Raw genomic sequence first — 14,599 nt, forward strand, 5'->3', positions numbered from 1 at the left:
ACTTAAATTACAAATCAAGAATACCAAACTTGCAACAACTCCCACTAACATTAGGAATTATATTAAATTACTTGCGCATTTGTTTAAGCTGAGTTGGTAGCTAAATCATCACCTAAACACTTGCCAGATCAACTAACTAGCTTACTTACATAAGCAAAACACATTACAATGAAACTAGATTATTTTTCTTGTTACAAAAGCTTCAACAGTAAAGTTGTGCACCAAAAAGAACTTCTTGCTGCTGCATTGCTAGCGTCAACATTTAACAAACTGATGCAAGGATTAAGGTTATTGATGAGAAGGCCAAAACTATGGTGGAAAAGCTTAAGGTTGCTGAAAGAAGACCCATAGTGATGTTAAGTTTTGAAGAGACCGGGCTGAAAAGTATATGATTGAGCGAGATCATCAATGGCTTGGAAGGAGGAGGAGCTGTAGGTAGAGCAACAAGATCATATTCTTACCAAGTCTCGACTTGAGGAAAATATGGCTGATGCCTTCTACTTTGGCTTGAGGAAAGCTATCTTGGGGATGCAACTACATTCTGGCCCTTTTTACATTTATAACTTGGACCTCAATCTCTCGATGATATCATGAGTTATGAGGAAAAAAACCTAGGGTTTGATGTCTTTGACCCTAATAGTCCTAAATTAGAAGAATATACTGGGAGGATTAGGCATCTATGTATAAGTGTTGTTCTTGAGGAAAGAGCTCAAAGGTCCTAGATGGTGTAATGAAACAGAAGACTAATGTTTCTGGTGATGCTGAGGATCCTTCCGTTAAAGAGTCTACTGAGGATGTTGGGGGGGTTTCAACATTGTAAATTAGTTGATATTTGCAATTTGTTCTGATATTAATAAAAAATCTATTTTTTTCTCAATGTCTTGGTTTTTATTGCTTTTGTTGTTTGTTTCTCTTGACATGAATTATGAGTGAGTTTCAGCATAACTCTGTGTAATCATAAGTTTTAATTGTTTCTTCATAAATTTCAAATATCCCATGTCATGATTTTTTTTTAAATGCCATTGACCATTCGTTGATGCTGTTTTCTCTAAATGTTTATTGTAGATTGTACTGAGTGTGGGAATATTATCTTTCATGAAAATAATAACCTTGCTCCCAAATGCATAGGGGAAGAATTATAGAAGGTAAAATAATAACATTGCTCTCAAATGCATGTGGGGAGGCTTACGGAAGGTAGAATGATAACCCTACTCTCAGATGTATGGGGGAAGCTTGCGAAAGGTAAAATAATAACCTTGTTCCCAGACGTATGGGAGGAGACTTACGAAAGGTAGTAAACAATAACCCAGCTCTTAGACGTATGGGGGAGGCTTATGGAAGGTAGAGTAATAACCTTGCTCCCATACATATGAAGGGAGACTTATGGAAGGTATAATAATAACCCTACTCCCTAATGCATGGAGAGGCTTACGGAAGGCTCAATGTCTCGAGACATGAATCTCAATGTCTCAAGACATCAAACATGAAAGTTAAGGATCTGAAACAAGGGAATCATGTCCCGAGACATGGCTCTCAATGTCTTGAGACACTCAGTTGAATTTTGATAATTGAGTTTTGATTTGAGCCTTGACTCCATCTTTGACCCCGAGTAACCCCAAGATGTGTTAAATAAGATTGTTAAACATCTATAATGCATGATTATATTCATAAATGGAAATGTTTTGAATTATACCATGATTATATGCTTAAATTATTTTGCAATTGATTTGAGATAGTTTGCGTTGCTTCAGTAATGTAATGTGATGTCATGCATGAGTGGGTTAACTGTGGGGTGTCACAGTGCTAATTATTTGAGCTAACTAATGACACAACTCTTGTTTCTCTCTGATAATGGTAAATGCAATTTTGATCCTTCTATTACGCTCGTATTTGGGATTTAGTTTTTATATTTTAATTTGACATAAATTGGTTCTTTTCTTTTACAATGGGATTAGTTAGTACAATTTTGATCCCTCTACTAGGGGTGGGCAAAACTCGATTCGACTTGAAAAATCGAAAAAAAACTCGAATTTCGAGTTAAACGAATTGAGTTATTCAAGTTAATCGAGTTATTCGAGTCAACTCGATTTTTTTCAAATTTCGAGTTCGAATCGAGTTGAGTTTTCGAATTCGAATAACTCGAATAATTCGAATAATTCGAATATTAAACTATAATATTTTACATTTTTATCCCAAACTCCAAAACTTTTTTACTTTTCTCTTAAAACTTTTATTCCTTCCCACTTTCCCCCCAAAACTTTTACTCCCCTCCCATCCCAACCCCCCCAATCTACCCAAAATCCATTTCCCACCAAAATTTTACTCTCCCATTTACTCTTTCTCAAAATTTTACTCCCAAAAACCCTCAAAATTTTTTTATTTTCTCCAAAATTTTCACTCCCTCCCACTTTCCCCCTAAAACTTTTACTCCCTTCCCATCCCACCTCCCATCTACGCCAAACCCATTCCCCCCCAAATTTTTTTAATATTTTCCCTCCAAAATTTTACTCCACCATTTACTTTCCCTTAGACTTTTATTCCCAAAAACTTTTTATTTTCCCCCTAAACTTTTACTTTTCACCATTTACTCTCAAATAAAAAATTAAAATTATCCAAAAAAAATCACTAAACATAAATAATAATTTTATTTATATATACTATTTATATTATTAAATTAAATTAAATTTCACATTTTATATTATTTATTTTATTGAGTTGTTTAGTCATATTGAATATTTATATTAAAATTGAATTATTAATTATGCCATAAAATATTCGTGTTAAAATTTTATATTGGTATCAATTTCACATTTTATCTTTAAAATAACTTTTATTAAATTATTAATTATGTCATAAAATATTCGTGTTAAAATTTTGTATTGGTATAAATTTTACATTTTATCTTTAAAATAACTTTTATTAAAAAACCACATTTTTACATTTAATATATTTTTTAATTCCAAAATACATAGTGACAATAATCTAAAGATAATTGAAACAACTAAGCAAGCAAAGAAGCTAACCCGTATATAAAAGATTAATAAATAAATTATGAGGTGATGAAATTTAATAAAAAATTTGATTAAGGTGGACAAATTTTATTATGATAGGTGATAGTGGTTACAATGACCCAAAATTATTTTTTAAAATTTAACTCGAACAAATATATTCGATTCGTTTCGAATTCTATCTCACTCGACTCGATTCGAGAAAATTTCAAATCAAATTAGGATGATAAAATATGATTCGTCAACTCGATTAACTCGAAATTTTTTCATTCGATTCGATCGAACGCTCACCTCTACCCTTTATTATGCTCTTAGTTGGAGTTTAGTGTTTATATTTCAATTTGAATAATTTAATTTTTTACTTTTATAATGACAAATTATGAACATATTTAATTATTCCAATTAAAATGATGATGTTTTCCTACTTTAAATTTTGGGTGTTGCTGAACCCAAGTATTTAGATGTTACGAGAAATAAATTTGTTGTAGTTAGTTGTGACCGATAGTATCGGGGAGGACTTTGTTGAACCCGTTTCTTATGCGAAAAGTTGGGACGGTTTTAATTTCGAATCAACTCTATAGCCAATTCCGCATATTATAAATCCTTATGGAATGTGAATATGGACCCTAAATCAATAGCATGGTGGCCGGTCAACTAGTTGTAGTAAAATGACTTCGTTAAAAGTAATTCTTTTTAGAACTTAACCAGACAGTTAGATGGGGATAGAATCATGATGTTTGTGTGTAATGAAATAAAATAATATATATTATATAGTAATAGATAGTGGAAGTGTGTGTGCATGTCTCACGGTTGGTGGCCGGCTAAGATTTGTTGATTGGCTAAATTTCATTTTATGATGGGTAAAGGATGGGGAAATGGACGGAAAGTAAGAAAGAAAGACTTCAACTTTTATTTTTATATCTTGCTTCCTTGTCTCTTTCAAATGAAGCTAGAGAGGAGAGGTCGGCTGCATGTAGTGGAAAACCATGAAATTTGTTTGCTTATAAGTTGAAATTTTCAAGTAGAAGGGTAACTCTTCTAAGCTCTCCCTTGCCCATAGCTTTTCGTTGACAAATTCTGGTTGCATTGTTGAATTGAGCTTGAGAGAATGTGTGGGAGAAGAGGAGTTTTTTTTCTAGTTGTAAATGTTGCATGTCTTGTAGATGAAGAGTTTCTCACTTGTGTTAAAAGACTTTAGTGAATGCTTGTGTTGTTATACTCCATTTTTGTAACTTTGGGGTTGATTTTATTTAGCTAACAAGGTGGGAGAAGGCTGTAGCGGAAGGGGAGTAGCAAATTGAATAGGTAGAATCGGTGTTGGGAACCTTGGTGAGTTTTCCTTGAACTTTTATTTTCTTGTGTTTGATAATTGCTGAAACTGTTAAATTACTGTCCGAATTTTACCTTGTTGGTATTGTTAATTGCTGCCCTGTTTATGCTGTCTGATTGTGGTATTGATGTTGTTCGAATATTGCATTGTTAATGATGTCTAAATATTGTATTATTGATGCTGTCCGAATCAGCCTCCGAATGTGATATGTTACAGCAATTAAGCCAAGTGTTGCGAGTCTTCTTAGGCTGCCCACAACGCAACCTTTCAATACTAATGTTACCATGAATTAACCTTCAATTGATGGTGTGGTGTATGATTTATGTTAGGCCAACCCCTTTTTTGGTTGCATTTTTTAGTAATTACATAATAGTTGGTGAGTGTGATTGAATGAAGGATGTATCTTCTTGTGATGGTAAACCATGAGATTTTAAAATTCGAAAGGGAATGTAAAGTCCTCGTTGTTAAGTCCTCCTTTGGTGCTAGTGAACCACATTAAAGAGGAGAAATGGAGGGATGTATTTTAAAGTAAAATGGCTTTGCGGAGGGATGTAATTGGGAGTGTTACAGCTGATGTGATTTAAAAAAAATAAAAATAAAAATAAAAATAAAACTTTTCAGCATGCACATACACACAAAAAAAAACAATTTTTGGAATGAATATTTTTTTTAAAAAAAATTGACCTTAGTATTTTAACTGAAATAATGAAGGGTTAATTATTTGAACTAATTAATGATATTATAAAAGTACATGAATCATATTTTGTTAAACTAAAGTATAGATAATAAATTTTAAATTTAAACATAGTAGTGGGACCAGAATCATAATTTGACCTAAAATAATCTATATCTAATATAAATGTGTTCATAGGTTATGTATGATTAAGTATTAAAACTTTGTGCTTGCCCAAGCTTGACCTGACTTGACCGGTAATATATGGGCCTATAAATTTGCCCAAGCTAATCCATATTTATAAATGGCTAACTCAAGTCCATTTTAAGTTTGTTTATATTATTTTAAAAAAATGTAAAACTATACTTATATTATTTTAATTTAATATTTAATAATTTATACATTTTTATTTATTAAATATTTTTATAATTATCTTTAACATTTTTTAAAGTGTACATTATAGCATTATTATATATATATTATAAATTTATCTTTTATGTGTTATAAATTATATAATATATAAAAATAATATAATATAAAATATTATAAATTTAAAAAATATTCTAGACTTGGACATTGAATATTTAAACTCGAGCTTGACTCATATTTTAAACGGATATTTTTTCCCAAGTCCATTTTTTGGGCTCAAAATTTGAGTAAACCTTTAAGCCTAGACGAGTAGCTTGGCCATGAGCAAGTCTAATCTTTTTAGAAAAATTCAACAGCGTTAACAACTAAATTTTAGTTTTAAATACGAAAAATAAAGAAACTACATTTCTGAAAATAAAAAGTATAGACTAAACTTCAAATGTATTAAGACTATATAGATTTTAAAATATTTTTAATTTTCAAAATTTTACTTTATAATGTAACCCAAAATTATCCTGTCCTCCATGGTTGGGTATCAATTATAAAAGGAAAGAAAGAAAAGAACTCGAGAATTAGGCCCAAGAGAGTTCACTCGTACACATTATTAAGGTTTGATCCAGAAATTTGCTTGTGTGATATATGTGTGTGAGTTTAAAACTATATTGCATAAAAAAATAATCCAAAATTAAGTAAGTGCATCCATACTAGTTAATAATAATAATAATAATAATAATAATTTAAGAGAGGTAATCTAGTAATAATTTTAAAAATAAAAACCCATAAGATATGGGCAATCAATTAAAAACTACATGATTTTATTACATTTTTTTCTCTAATGGTTCAAAGGACTCAAACTTAGATGTTAAATAAATCAAAGAGAACGAAAGAATTTTATCAAACATCTAAGAATAAAAATATTAATAAAATAAATATTACTTAAATACATATTGAAAAAAAGGGGAAAAATATCAGAGAATAATGTCGCTGCCAGATTTCCATCTTTCTTCACCCAACCTTCTTAAAACTTTCACCACCTCCTCCAATTCTACCTATTTGGCAAGTAAATAAATTAATATATAAATGGTCTCCATAATATCATTAAAAAAGAAATACAATTTATATTGAGAAAAAAAATTAATTTCATAAACGAAATTAACACGACAACATGTACTCTTTCAGATATGTTTAAAGAAATTTATGTCAATGTTAATATTTATACAATTTAAAAATTAGGGACAGATAATATTTATAAACATTAAGACAAATCTAACAACAATTTGGTTCAAAAAAATTAAACCCCAACACCCTAGCACATGGGTTCCCTCAAAGAGCCAGTTGGGCAGTGGGGTTTTCTCACATGACACAATGATTTATTTCCATAAGGCCTCACACTTAATTTAGAAAATAATTAAAATGAAAAGGTGAAGGTAAGCCATGTTACCATGTGAGTCACCATCATGGAGGATCACTGGGTGTTACCTGAACTAGGAGCAATTGCTGATGGGCCATGCTGTTGGTGATGGGAAGGTGTGAGCGGCTGATGCTGGTGATGATGGAAATCCCAATATTTGTGATTGATGGTAGTGATAAAAAGGGTACACTGGCATCAATGTGTTGGCACCTACAATAGCTTGCCCTGCTGGATATACTTGAGACAAATGCCCATTCATGTAGGATCCTCCATTGTAGCTTAGCTTCTGTTTGCACCAATCATACACCACATTTTATTAAGACTACGAAAAAAAACAAAAAAAAAGCAATAAATTTTGGCAAATTTATGTTATGGTACAAATATCAATTATGTTTTTTTTTTTAAAACTATTCATTTTGGAAGGATGGTATTTTTATATACCTTTATTCGTCAACTTAATTCTGTGCATATTATGAGAAATAGTAATAATACAGTAAGAAGTAGTGATAGATGGTGAGAATTAGACATGTTAACATGTTTATACTATTTGAATAAGTGACTCATATTAGATCCAATTCAATTAAATTTTAAAATTTTGATGGATGTTCATAAAAATTGATATGATTTTAAAATTTTGATGGATGTTCATAAAAATTGATATGATTTGATTTGCATTACGATTTGGTTAATAAAAATATATTTTTATATTTAAATCTAACAATATATAAATATCAATATGAAAATTATTTTTTATATTTTTATATATTTCAAAAGGTATTTATTTAATACAACATTTATGAAGGTAATTTTCCAATTTCAATAGATTTATGAGCTCTTACATGGTTGTAGCTGATGTTTGTGGCAACGTAGGTAGGAGAGTACCTGAAAAGTGTTAAAAAAGGGAAAATAAAAGGTAAGGAAAAATCCACCTTTCTTACCATGCAGCTTCAATAAAGTCAATGTATCAATAGCATACCCGTAAAAAGGAACGGCCTGATGGTGCTGATGGTGAAACGGCGGTGCTGCTGCCCCAGCCGGGTAATACCACTGCACCTGATTGGCTGGAGCAACTGGCGTGGCCCTCGGTCCAACGTTTGACCCTTCATTGTCAATACCCCCAAAGATTAGAACCCCATGATGCTCATATTTACAAAAAATGCCATCACTATATTTTTCCAAATGCCATTTGTTGTTCTCTTGATACATCACATACCTATATGTTTAATTTTTTAAATATATAATTACTGTTTAATAGTTAGTTTTTATTTAAATTAAATTTAAAATATATAAACATAATAATTATTATTATAATTACTGTTTAATAGTTAGTTTTTATTTAAATTTAATTTAAAATATATAAACATAATAATAATTATTTTTTATAAGGGTGAAAAGGTTATCTAGAAACCGAATACAAAATTAACATAATTAAGACTTAAGTACAAGTTTTTTTTATCACTTCAGATGTGGTTGGATGAACACATATATACAAATATAATTATAAAATATGTGTAAAAAATATTTATTTCAATATATTGTTATTTAATAAATAATGATCCGTCTATAAATAATAATGATCCGGTTTGTTCAAAAAAATACCTTGTTGCGGCGGAGGAGCAGAGGAGGCGGACCTCGGGCGGCGAGCACCGAGGGAGGCGATGTTACAGTTGGCACGACGGCCGTTAATGATAGGAGCAGCGTCCTCGCAAGCCTTCTTTGCAGCTTCAGCATCCTTAAAAGTAACCTTTTAAGAACAAAAACGGAAAACAAAATTAAAAGGAGAGGAATCGGTAGAAATCAAGAGTAACGAGTGCATTGCGATTGAACGAAAAAGAGGAACTTACGAATCCATAACCTTTGGATCTGCCAGTGATTTTATCAGAAATAATGACAGCTTCAAGGATCTCACCATATTTCTCAAAATGCTCTCTCATGGCTTCTTGAGGAGTTTCCCACGCTAAACCTCCCACGAAAACTTTGGTTAATGTTGTATCACCGAATTGCCCTACATTATTGCTCATTTTCATCGCCGCTTTCCCCGCAACTTTAAAAAAAAAAAACTATCTTAAATGAACAAAAAAAAAACAGCGAAAATATATGAGGTTTTTGCAGCGTAAAAATGAAGGGAAAAGAAATAAGAACAGAGTAGGGTGGGAAAGGGGAGAATATAAAGAGGAAGAAGATAGCCTGCTCATGTCCAGGCCGTAAGGTTCCATTTATTATTTTAAAAAATAAAAGGTTAAAATTTACTATTAGTCCATGTACTGTACGTAAGATGTTGATTTAGTGCATGTTCTTTAATTGATATTTTTAATAGGTGTAATGATGAATTTAGCCCTCAATATTTACATCTTTTGTCAATTTGGCCATTATTTTTTTTTTAGCTAAACTTGACCTTTAACCTTTTAAAAAAGAGTCAAATTACTTTTTTTCAAACAAAAATGTTGACTAAAATATTAAATAGTTCATAAAAATTTAAAAAAAAAGCATGAACTACACGTCAATTGCTATACAGGCTACCATATTTAAAAATTTAACGTTTTAGTCAGTATTTTTGTTAAAAAAATCAACTCTTTTTGAAAGGTTGATGGTCAAATTTGATTCTTTTTAAAATGTTGAGCGCCAATTTTAGCTCAAAAAAGGAATAAGGATCAAATTAACAAAAAAATAAACATTAAGGGCTAATTTTATCATTATGCAATTTTAATATTTATACTTAATAAATTTTAAAAATTCAGTCTTTAATGATCGTTGAAATTATTAGAATTTTTTAAAATAAAATTATGCGAAAATAGAAGACAATATATATGTGAAATTCAAAGTTTTATCTTAGATCTAATCGGTAAAGATTGAATCATTGAATAATGCAAATAATCCAATTTAGAAAAGAGTTAAAATAGGAATGAAATAACAAAATAATGCGAAACACATGAAGACAGTGAAGCAAAAGGCAAGGTCATACTACGTTATCAGCATCACACATTCATGCACTAATTCACCTTAAGATTACAAATATATTTGTGTAATAATTTAATTCATTTTCTTTTAATATTTTTATTATATAAAAATATTTCAATTTTATCCATTTTTAAAAATTAATAATTCGATTGAAGCTATTTTAATATTTTTTTTTCACTTTACCCCTCAAAATTTTTAAAATTTTATTCTGACCCCTCTCACAACTGTAACTTGTCTCCTAGATAAATATTTGTAAATATTTTTATTAAGAATTATTTTTATACGATGAATCAGGTAAGTTAGATTCATTCCTAAATCATAAAAATTATACGTCATATATATGTAATAATAGTATTTTTTATTACGAATAATAAATAAAATATATTTTATTTGAATTAAAAAAAGAAAAACTATGAACGACATCAATGCAGAAAATCACGTGGGGACCCACTCCTTTCCAAAATGGCAAAATTCCCTCCCAATTAAATCTTAGCTGTCAATTTGTCAAAGTCCTGAAATTGCAGTTGAAAGAGACAAAATCACGTATGTCCTAATATAGCTCTAAAAACGTTTAATGTTTGGTTGAATTCTACTATTAGTCCCTGTACTTTTGTAAAAGTTGTGGATTTAATATATGTAATTTAATTTGATTAATTTTAAGGTGTTTGATAAACCATTAAAAATGAAAATTTTTAACATTTAATATTTTAAATGTATTTGATAATCATTTTAATTTTTACTTAATATAAAATTTTCAATAAAAAATATTGAATAAGATAAGTAGGTAAGTAGCGACTTATCACTTAATGTAGAAAATATTAAGTCGATCTTTTTGTTCAAAAATAAAATAAAATATATATTTTTTAAATGAGATATTTAAATTATCATATTTATCTTTCATCCAAAACTATCTAAAATAATATTAAAATATATATTAATAAGATTATAATTAAAAATAAATATTCTTTTAAAAAATAATATTTACTTTTATCAATCAACATAATTATATTTTGTACTTGTATTTACAAGTTTGCCAAACAATTTTGTAATATAAATTTAGCACTTATAAAATTTAGCAGTAAAAATTTATTATTTAATTTTTCAGCACTTAAATTTTCAGTTTATCAAACACACATTTAGTTCATATACTTTTTCAATTTATAAATTTTAGTCTTTATACATTTTAAATTTTGAAATTCTAATCTTGGCCCAAATAGTCGTAGTTAAATTCAATTACTAGGCTTGTACAATATGTACAATAATAGATTTAGTCTATATTCTCAAATTGTATCATTCTAAGCTTTATACATTTCAAGATTTGAAATTTCAATCTTGATGTTATCATATTCATTAATCTATTAACTGATTTTCTGTTGAGTAATATGTGGAAATAATAAGTTGACATGTCATTACATATATTATAATATGTTTGCCACATCAAATTTTGGAAATAGCAAAAGTTAACTTACTAAATTTAATAGTTATTGTTTGGTAAGGATTAATTTTTTAAATTTTGAAAAACACAGAAACTAAAAATAATTAAATTAAAATTTATGAATTAAATCCTCAACTTTTGTAAAGTACATGGACTGATAGTAGAATTTAACCTGAAGATTATCATCCTATATCCGCAGTAAAAAAAAAACTATAAATGAATCTAAGATTATACCATATGTTCTTAGCATAGTTGTTTATATCGAATCGAATCGATTAATCAAATCAGAAATCGATCATGTACCAATTCAAAGAGAGATATTAGATTGGTTGAACTGATGAGAATCAGTATTTGAACTAGGAAGTTGAACCAATTTTTTTTTGTTTTTTATGAATTTTTAATTATTTATTTAATTAAATTAGACTAACCGATTGGATCGACGAACTTATGACATGAACGGTTTAACCATCGGTTTGATTATGAAAATATTGATATTAGAATGTAATAAAAAATAAAACTCAAATGTATTCTAGAATCTCTTGTGAAATTTTTTCAAATAAAACTCAAATAATAAAAGACACTTGATCTACTCGAACTCAACTCAATAATGATCAACTTAAATTTAAGTTTTTTTTCAAGTTAAACTTAAATAATTTGTGAGTAAATATCACACATATATATATATATATATATATATACCACTTTTATAGCTCTTGATGAACACTATTTCAACATAACTCGAAAGCGTAATCAAAATAATATATTTTATAAAAATTAATATAAACACAAAATGATATACGTATGTGTTAAAATAATATAAGATGAATTAACCTATCAAAATTTATATTAGTATACAATAACATAAGCACAAATAAGATAAATATATGGACACAATACAATTATATGCGTTTATTATGATATGTTTTTGTAAAATTTATTTTTTAAAATACATTTTTAGGACTATCTTGAGCCGAGTTTAATTGTTTATATTGAATAGCATATGCAAAATTTATTAAGTAATCATTTTGTGATAATGAAATGACATTATTATGAACTCGACACTCACAGATGTCGAGATCTTTAATAATCACTTTTCAGGATTTATTTTAGAATCTTGTTCTTTGCTTCTACGAGTAGATATTTGATGTCATGAAATAAGAACTTGACTTCCATAGGTGTTAAATTCAGGCATTTTGTAACCACGAAAGTTAGGTGGGATGGCAAGGGTCTCTCCTACCTTAACTAATGGTTGAGGGTTTGATCCTCGCCCTGAATATAGAGCAGTTTTAGAACTCGTGACCAACATCTATCTTCTTAATGGGCCAACAGAAGGCAAATGAATTTCCTTATAAATTAAAAAAGAAGAAAAAATAATCATTCCAGAACAACTCTCTCAAACCAATTTTTTTCCCTATAATTCATGAATTAATAGTATAATTTGTATATTTGTTTAAACTCTCCCATATTTTAGGTGGATATTCAAGTTTGGATGATGAATAACTTGGTCCTTGGATAGTTTTACTACTGAACAATTTTATTAAAAAAAACTGAATTACAAAAGTAAAAAAAGTAAAGAAAAAAACTGTAAATTGCAAAAAAAAGAAAAGAAAAGCTTCCACGATGTTTGAATTACTAACCTCTAAATACATCGCCAGCTAAGCTAAAGACAAAGATTAGAACATAAACTTATCTATGTCAATTTGTTATATCCCACGAATGATTACATGTTACCAATTAAAAGGTCTCCAGAAGCTCCATATCCCGTCTTAGCCACTTGGGCAAGCGGGGCTAAGACAAGAGGTAAAGGAAAACTATTCACCCATCTCTTATGCCACCTGATCTTCTATTAAGAATGTAATTCATTTGGTCATCAAACCTTACATGAGTTTAACTGCTCCATACTGCCAAATCAAAATAAATGATAGAATGTATCCCGTCACAGATATCCTCGTCTCATCGAAAGCATCTGCGCCTATAAATACCTCCAAAGACGTTAACGCTGTCCTACACAAGACCCCGCCTATAAATACCTCCAAAGACGATGAAGAAAGGATAAACTCTCGAGCATACTAGCCTACACTCTGGCAACTTACTCTCAACACTTGACCTTCAAACTCTCTCCACCTTCTCTTTTTATAATCTCCAACTCTTCGCCCTGATTAGGCTTCCATCGACTACACCACCACATCCTCCTCAATACTCCTCCCTTGTTGTATCACAATATCAACATGGTTTAATGGGATAAATCTTAAAATTATATATGAATTTTAGTCTAATGTGTAATTTTATACATGAACTTTGATTTTGTGCAATTTTATATATGAAATTTTGATTTGATCTAATTCTTACAAATTATTAACACAATTATTGATATAACATCCTTTTATGTTTATAAATCACACACACAAATAATTATATTCATCTAATATAAAAATAAATTGATGTATTTTTTCTTTAAATGTGTATAATTGAATCAAAAGGAAAGTTTCATATATATATTTACACCAAAATCAATGACAGAGCCAAAAATAAAATTTCGGAGGGGCCGAAACTAAATTGTATATTTTTATGATAGTAAAAATGTAATTTCACAATTTTAATAGTCTATATCTTTATAATTTTTAAAGGATTAAATTAAAATTTTATCATTTTTAGGGGGTCAAAGTGTAATTTTACTATTACAAATTTAAAATTTTATAAAGTATAAAAAACCTAAATGAAAAATTTTCTATTTTAGGGGGGCCGGGCCCCTACCAGCCCTCTGACTCTGCTACTAATCACAATTAAAACTTTATATATATAATCATATCAAATTAAAGTTTATATATTAAATTACAGATTCAATCAAAGTATTCATATAATTTTAATATCTATCACAAAGCATGCTATTTCGTTGATTTCTTTTTTAACTATGATATTAGAAGGAAAAAGAAACCCGCTCTTTCTCTTTGGTTTAGATCGTTGGTTTGTTTGATATCCATGAACTCAATGAAATTATTGATAGTTTTTAAGTTTGGTTTCGATATTTGTACTCTTTTTAAAAATTAAAAGAAAACAAATGATATAAATATTAAATATATATTAATTTTGAAAACTTTTAGATTTTAATTTATATATTTTTAGATTTTTTTAAATTTAATTTATATATTTTTATTTTCAAATAATTTTTAAAATCAGAATTGAATTATAGAATCTACAAATGTTAGGGTTAGGTTTGCTAATTTTTTTAAAATTAAGACTAAATTGACAAAAAGTGTACACAATAAAAGCTAAATGTGGTATTATACAAATAAAAAATAAGATAAACTGATGAAAAGAGTAAAAACTATAATTTATTATCTTTAATTGTTTACTTATAAAATTTGGAAAATTAAATTGCTTCATTTTTTAGAGGCACTAATTTGCTTATGTCAAA

At 28.7% G+C, this 14,599-nt stretch overlaps 1 protein-coding gene and 1 long non-coding RNA gene across 2 annotated transcripts; one reads left to right on the forward strand and one right to left on the reverse strand.

The window, feature by feature from the left end:
* The first annotated feature begins 3,830 nt into the window (after window positions 1–3,830).
* LOC121229109 (uncharacterized) lies at window positions 3,831–4,638 on the forward strand. Its single transcript, XR_005926645.1, has 2 exons — window positions 3,831–4,037; window positions 4,263–4,638. It is a non-coding gene; the product is annotated as an uncharacterized lncRNA (long non-coding RNA).
* A 1,506-nt stretch (window positions 4,639–6,144) lies between these two features.
* Window positions 6,145–8,935, reverse strand: LOC107961201 (probable RNA-binding protein ARP1). Its single transcript, XM_016897404.2, has 6 exons — window positions 8,636–8,935; window positions 8,391–8,535; window positions 7,768–7,891; window positions 7,631–7,673; window positions 6,860–7,077; window positions 6,145–6,429 (listed from the first exon to the last, which is right to left on the reverse strand). The coding sequence occupies exons 1-5, from the start codon at window positions 8,816–8,818 to the stop codon at window positions 6,865–6,867; spliced, it is 708 nt and encodes a 235-aa protein (XP_016752893.1). The 5' UTR covers window positions 8,819–8,935; the 3' UTR covers window positions 6,145–6,429; window positions 6,860–6,864.
* Window positions 8,936–14,599: the final 5,664 nt, after the last annotated feature.

The sequence above is a fragment of the Gossypium hirsutum genome, chromosome A05 (assembly GCF_007990345.1).
Source record: "Gossypium hirsutum isolate 1008001.06 chromosome A05, Gossypium_hirsutum_v2.1, whole genome shotgun sequence".
In the NCBI taxonomy this organism is placed as follows: Eukaryota; Viridiplantae; Streptophyta; class Magnoliopsida; order Malvales; family Malvaceae; genus Gossypium; species Gossypium hirsutum.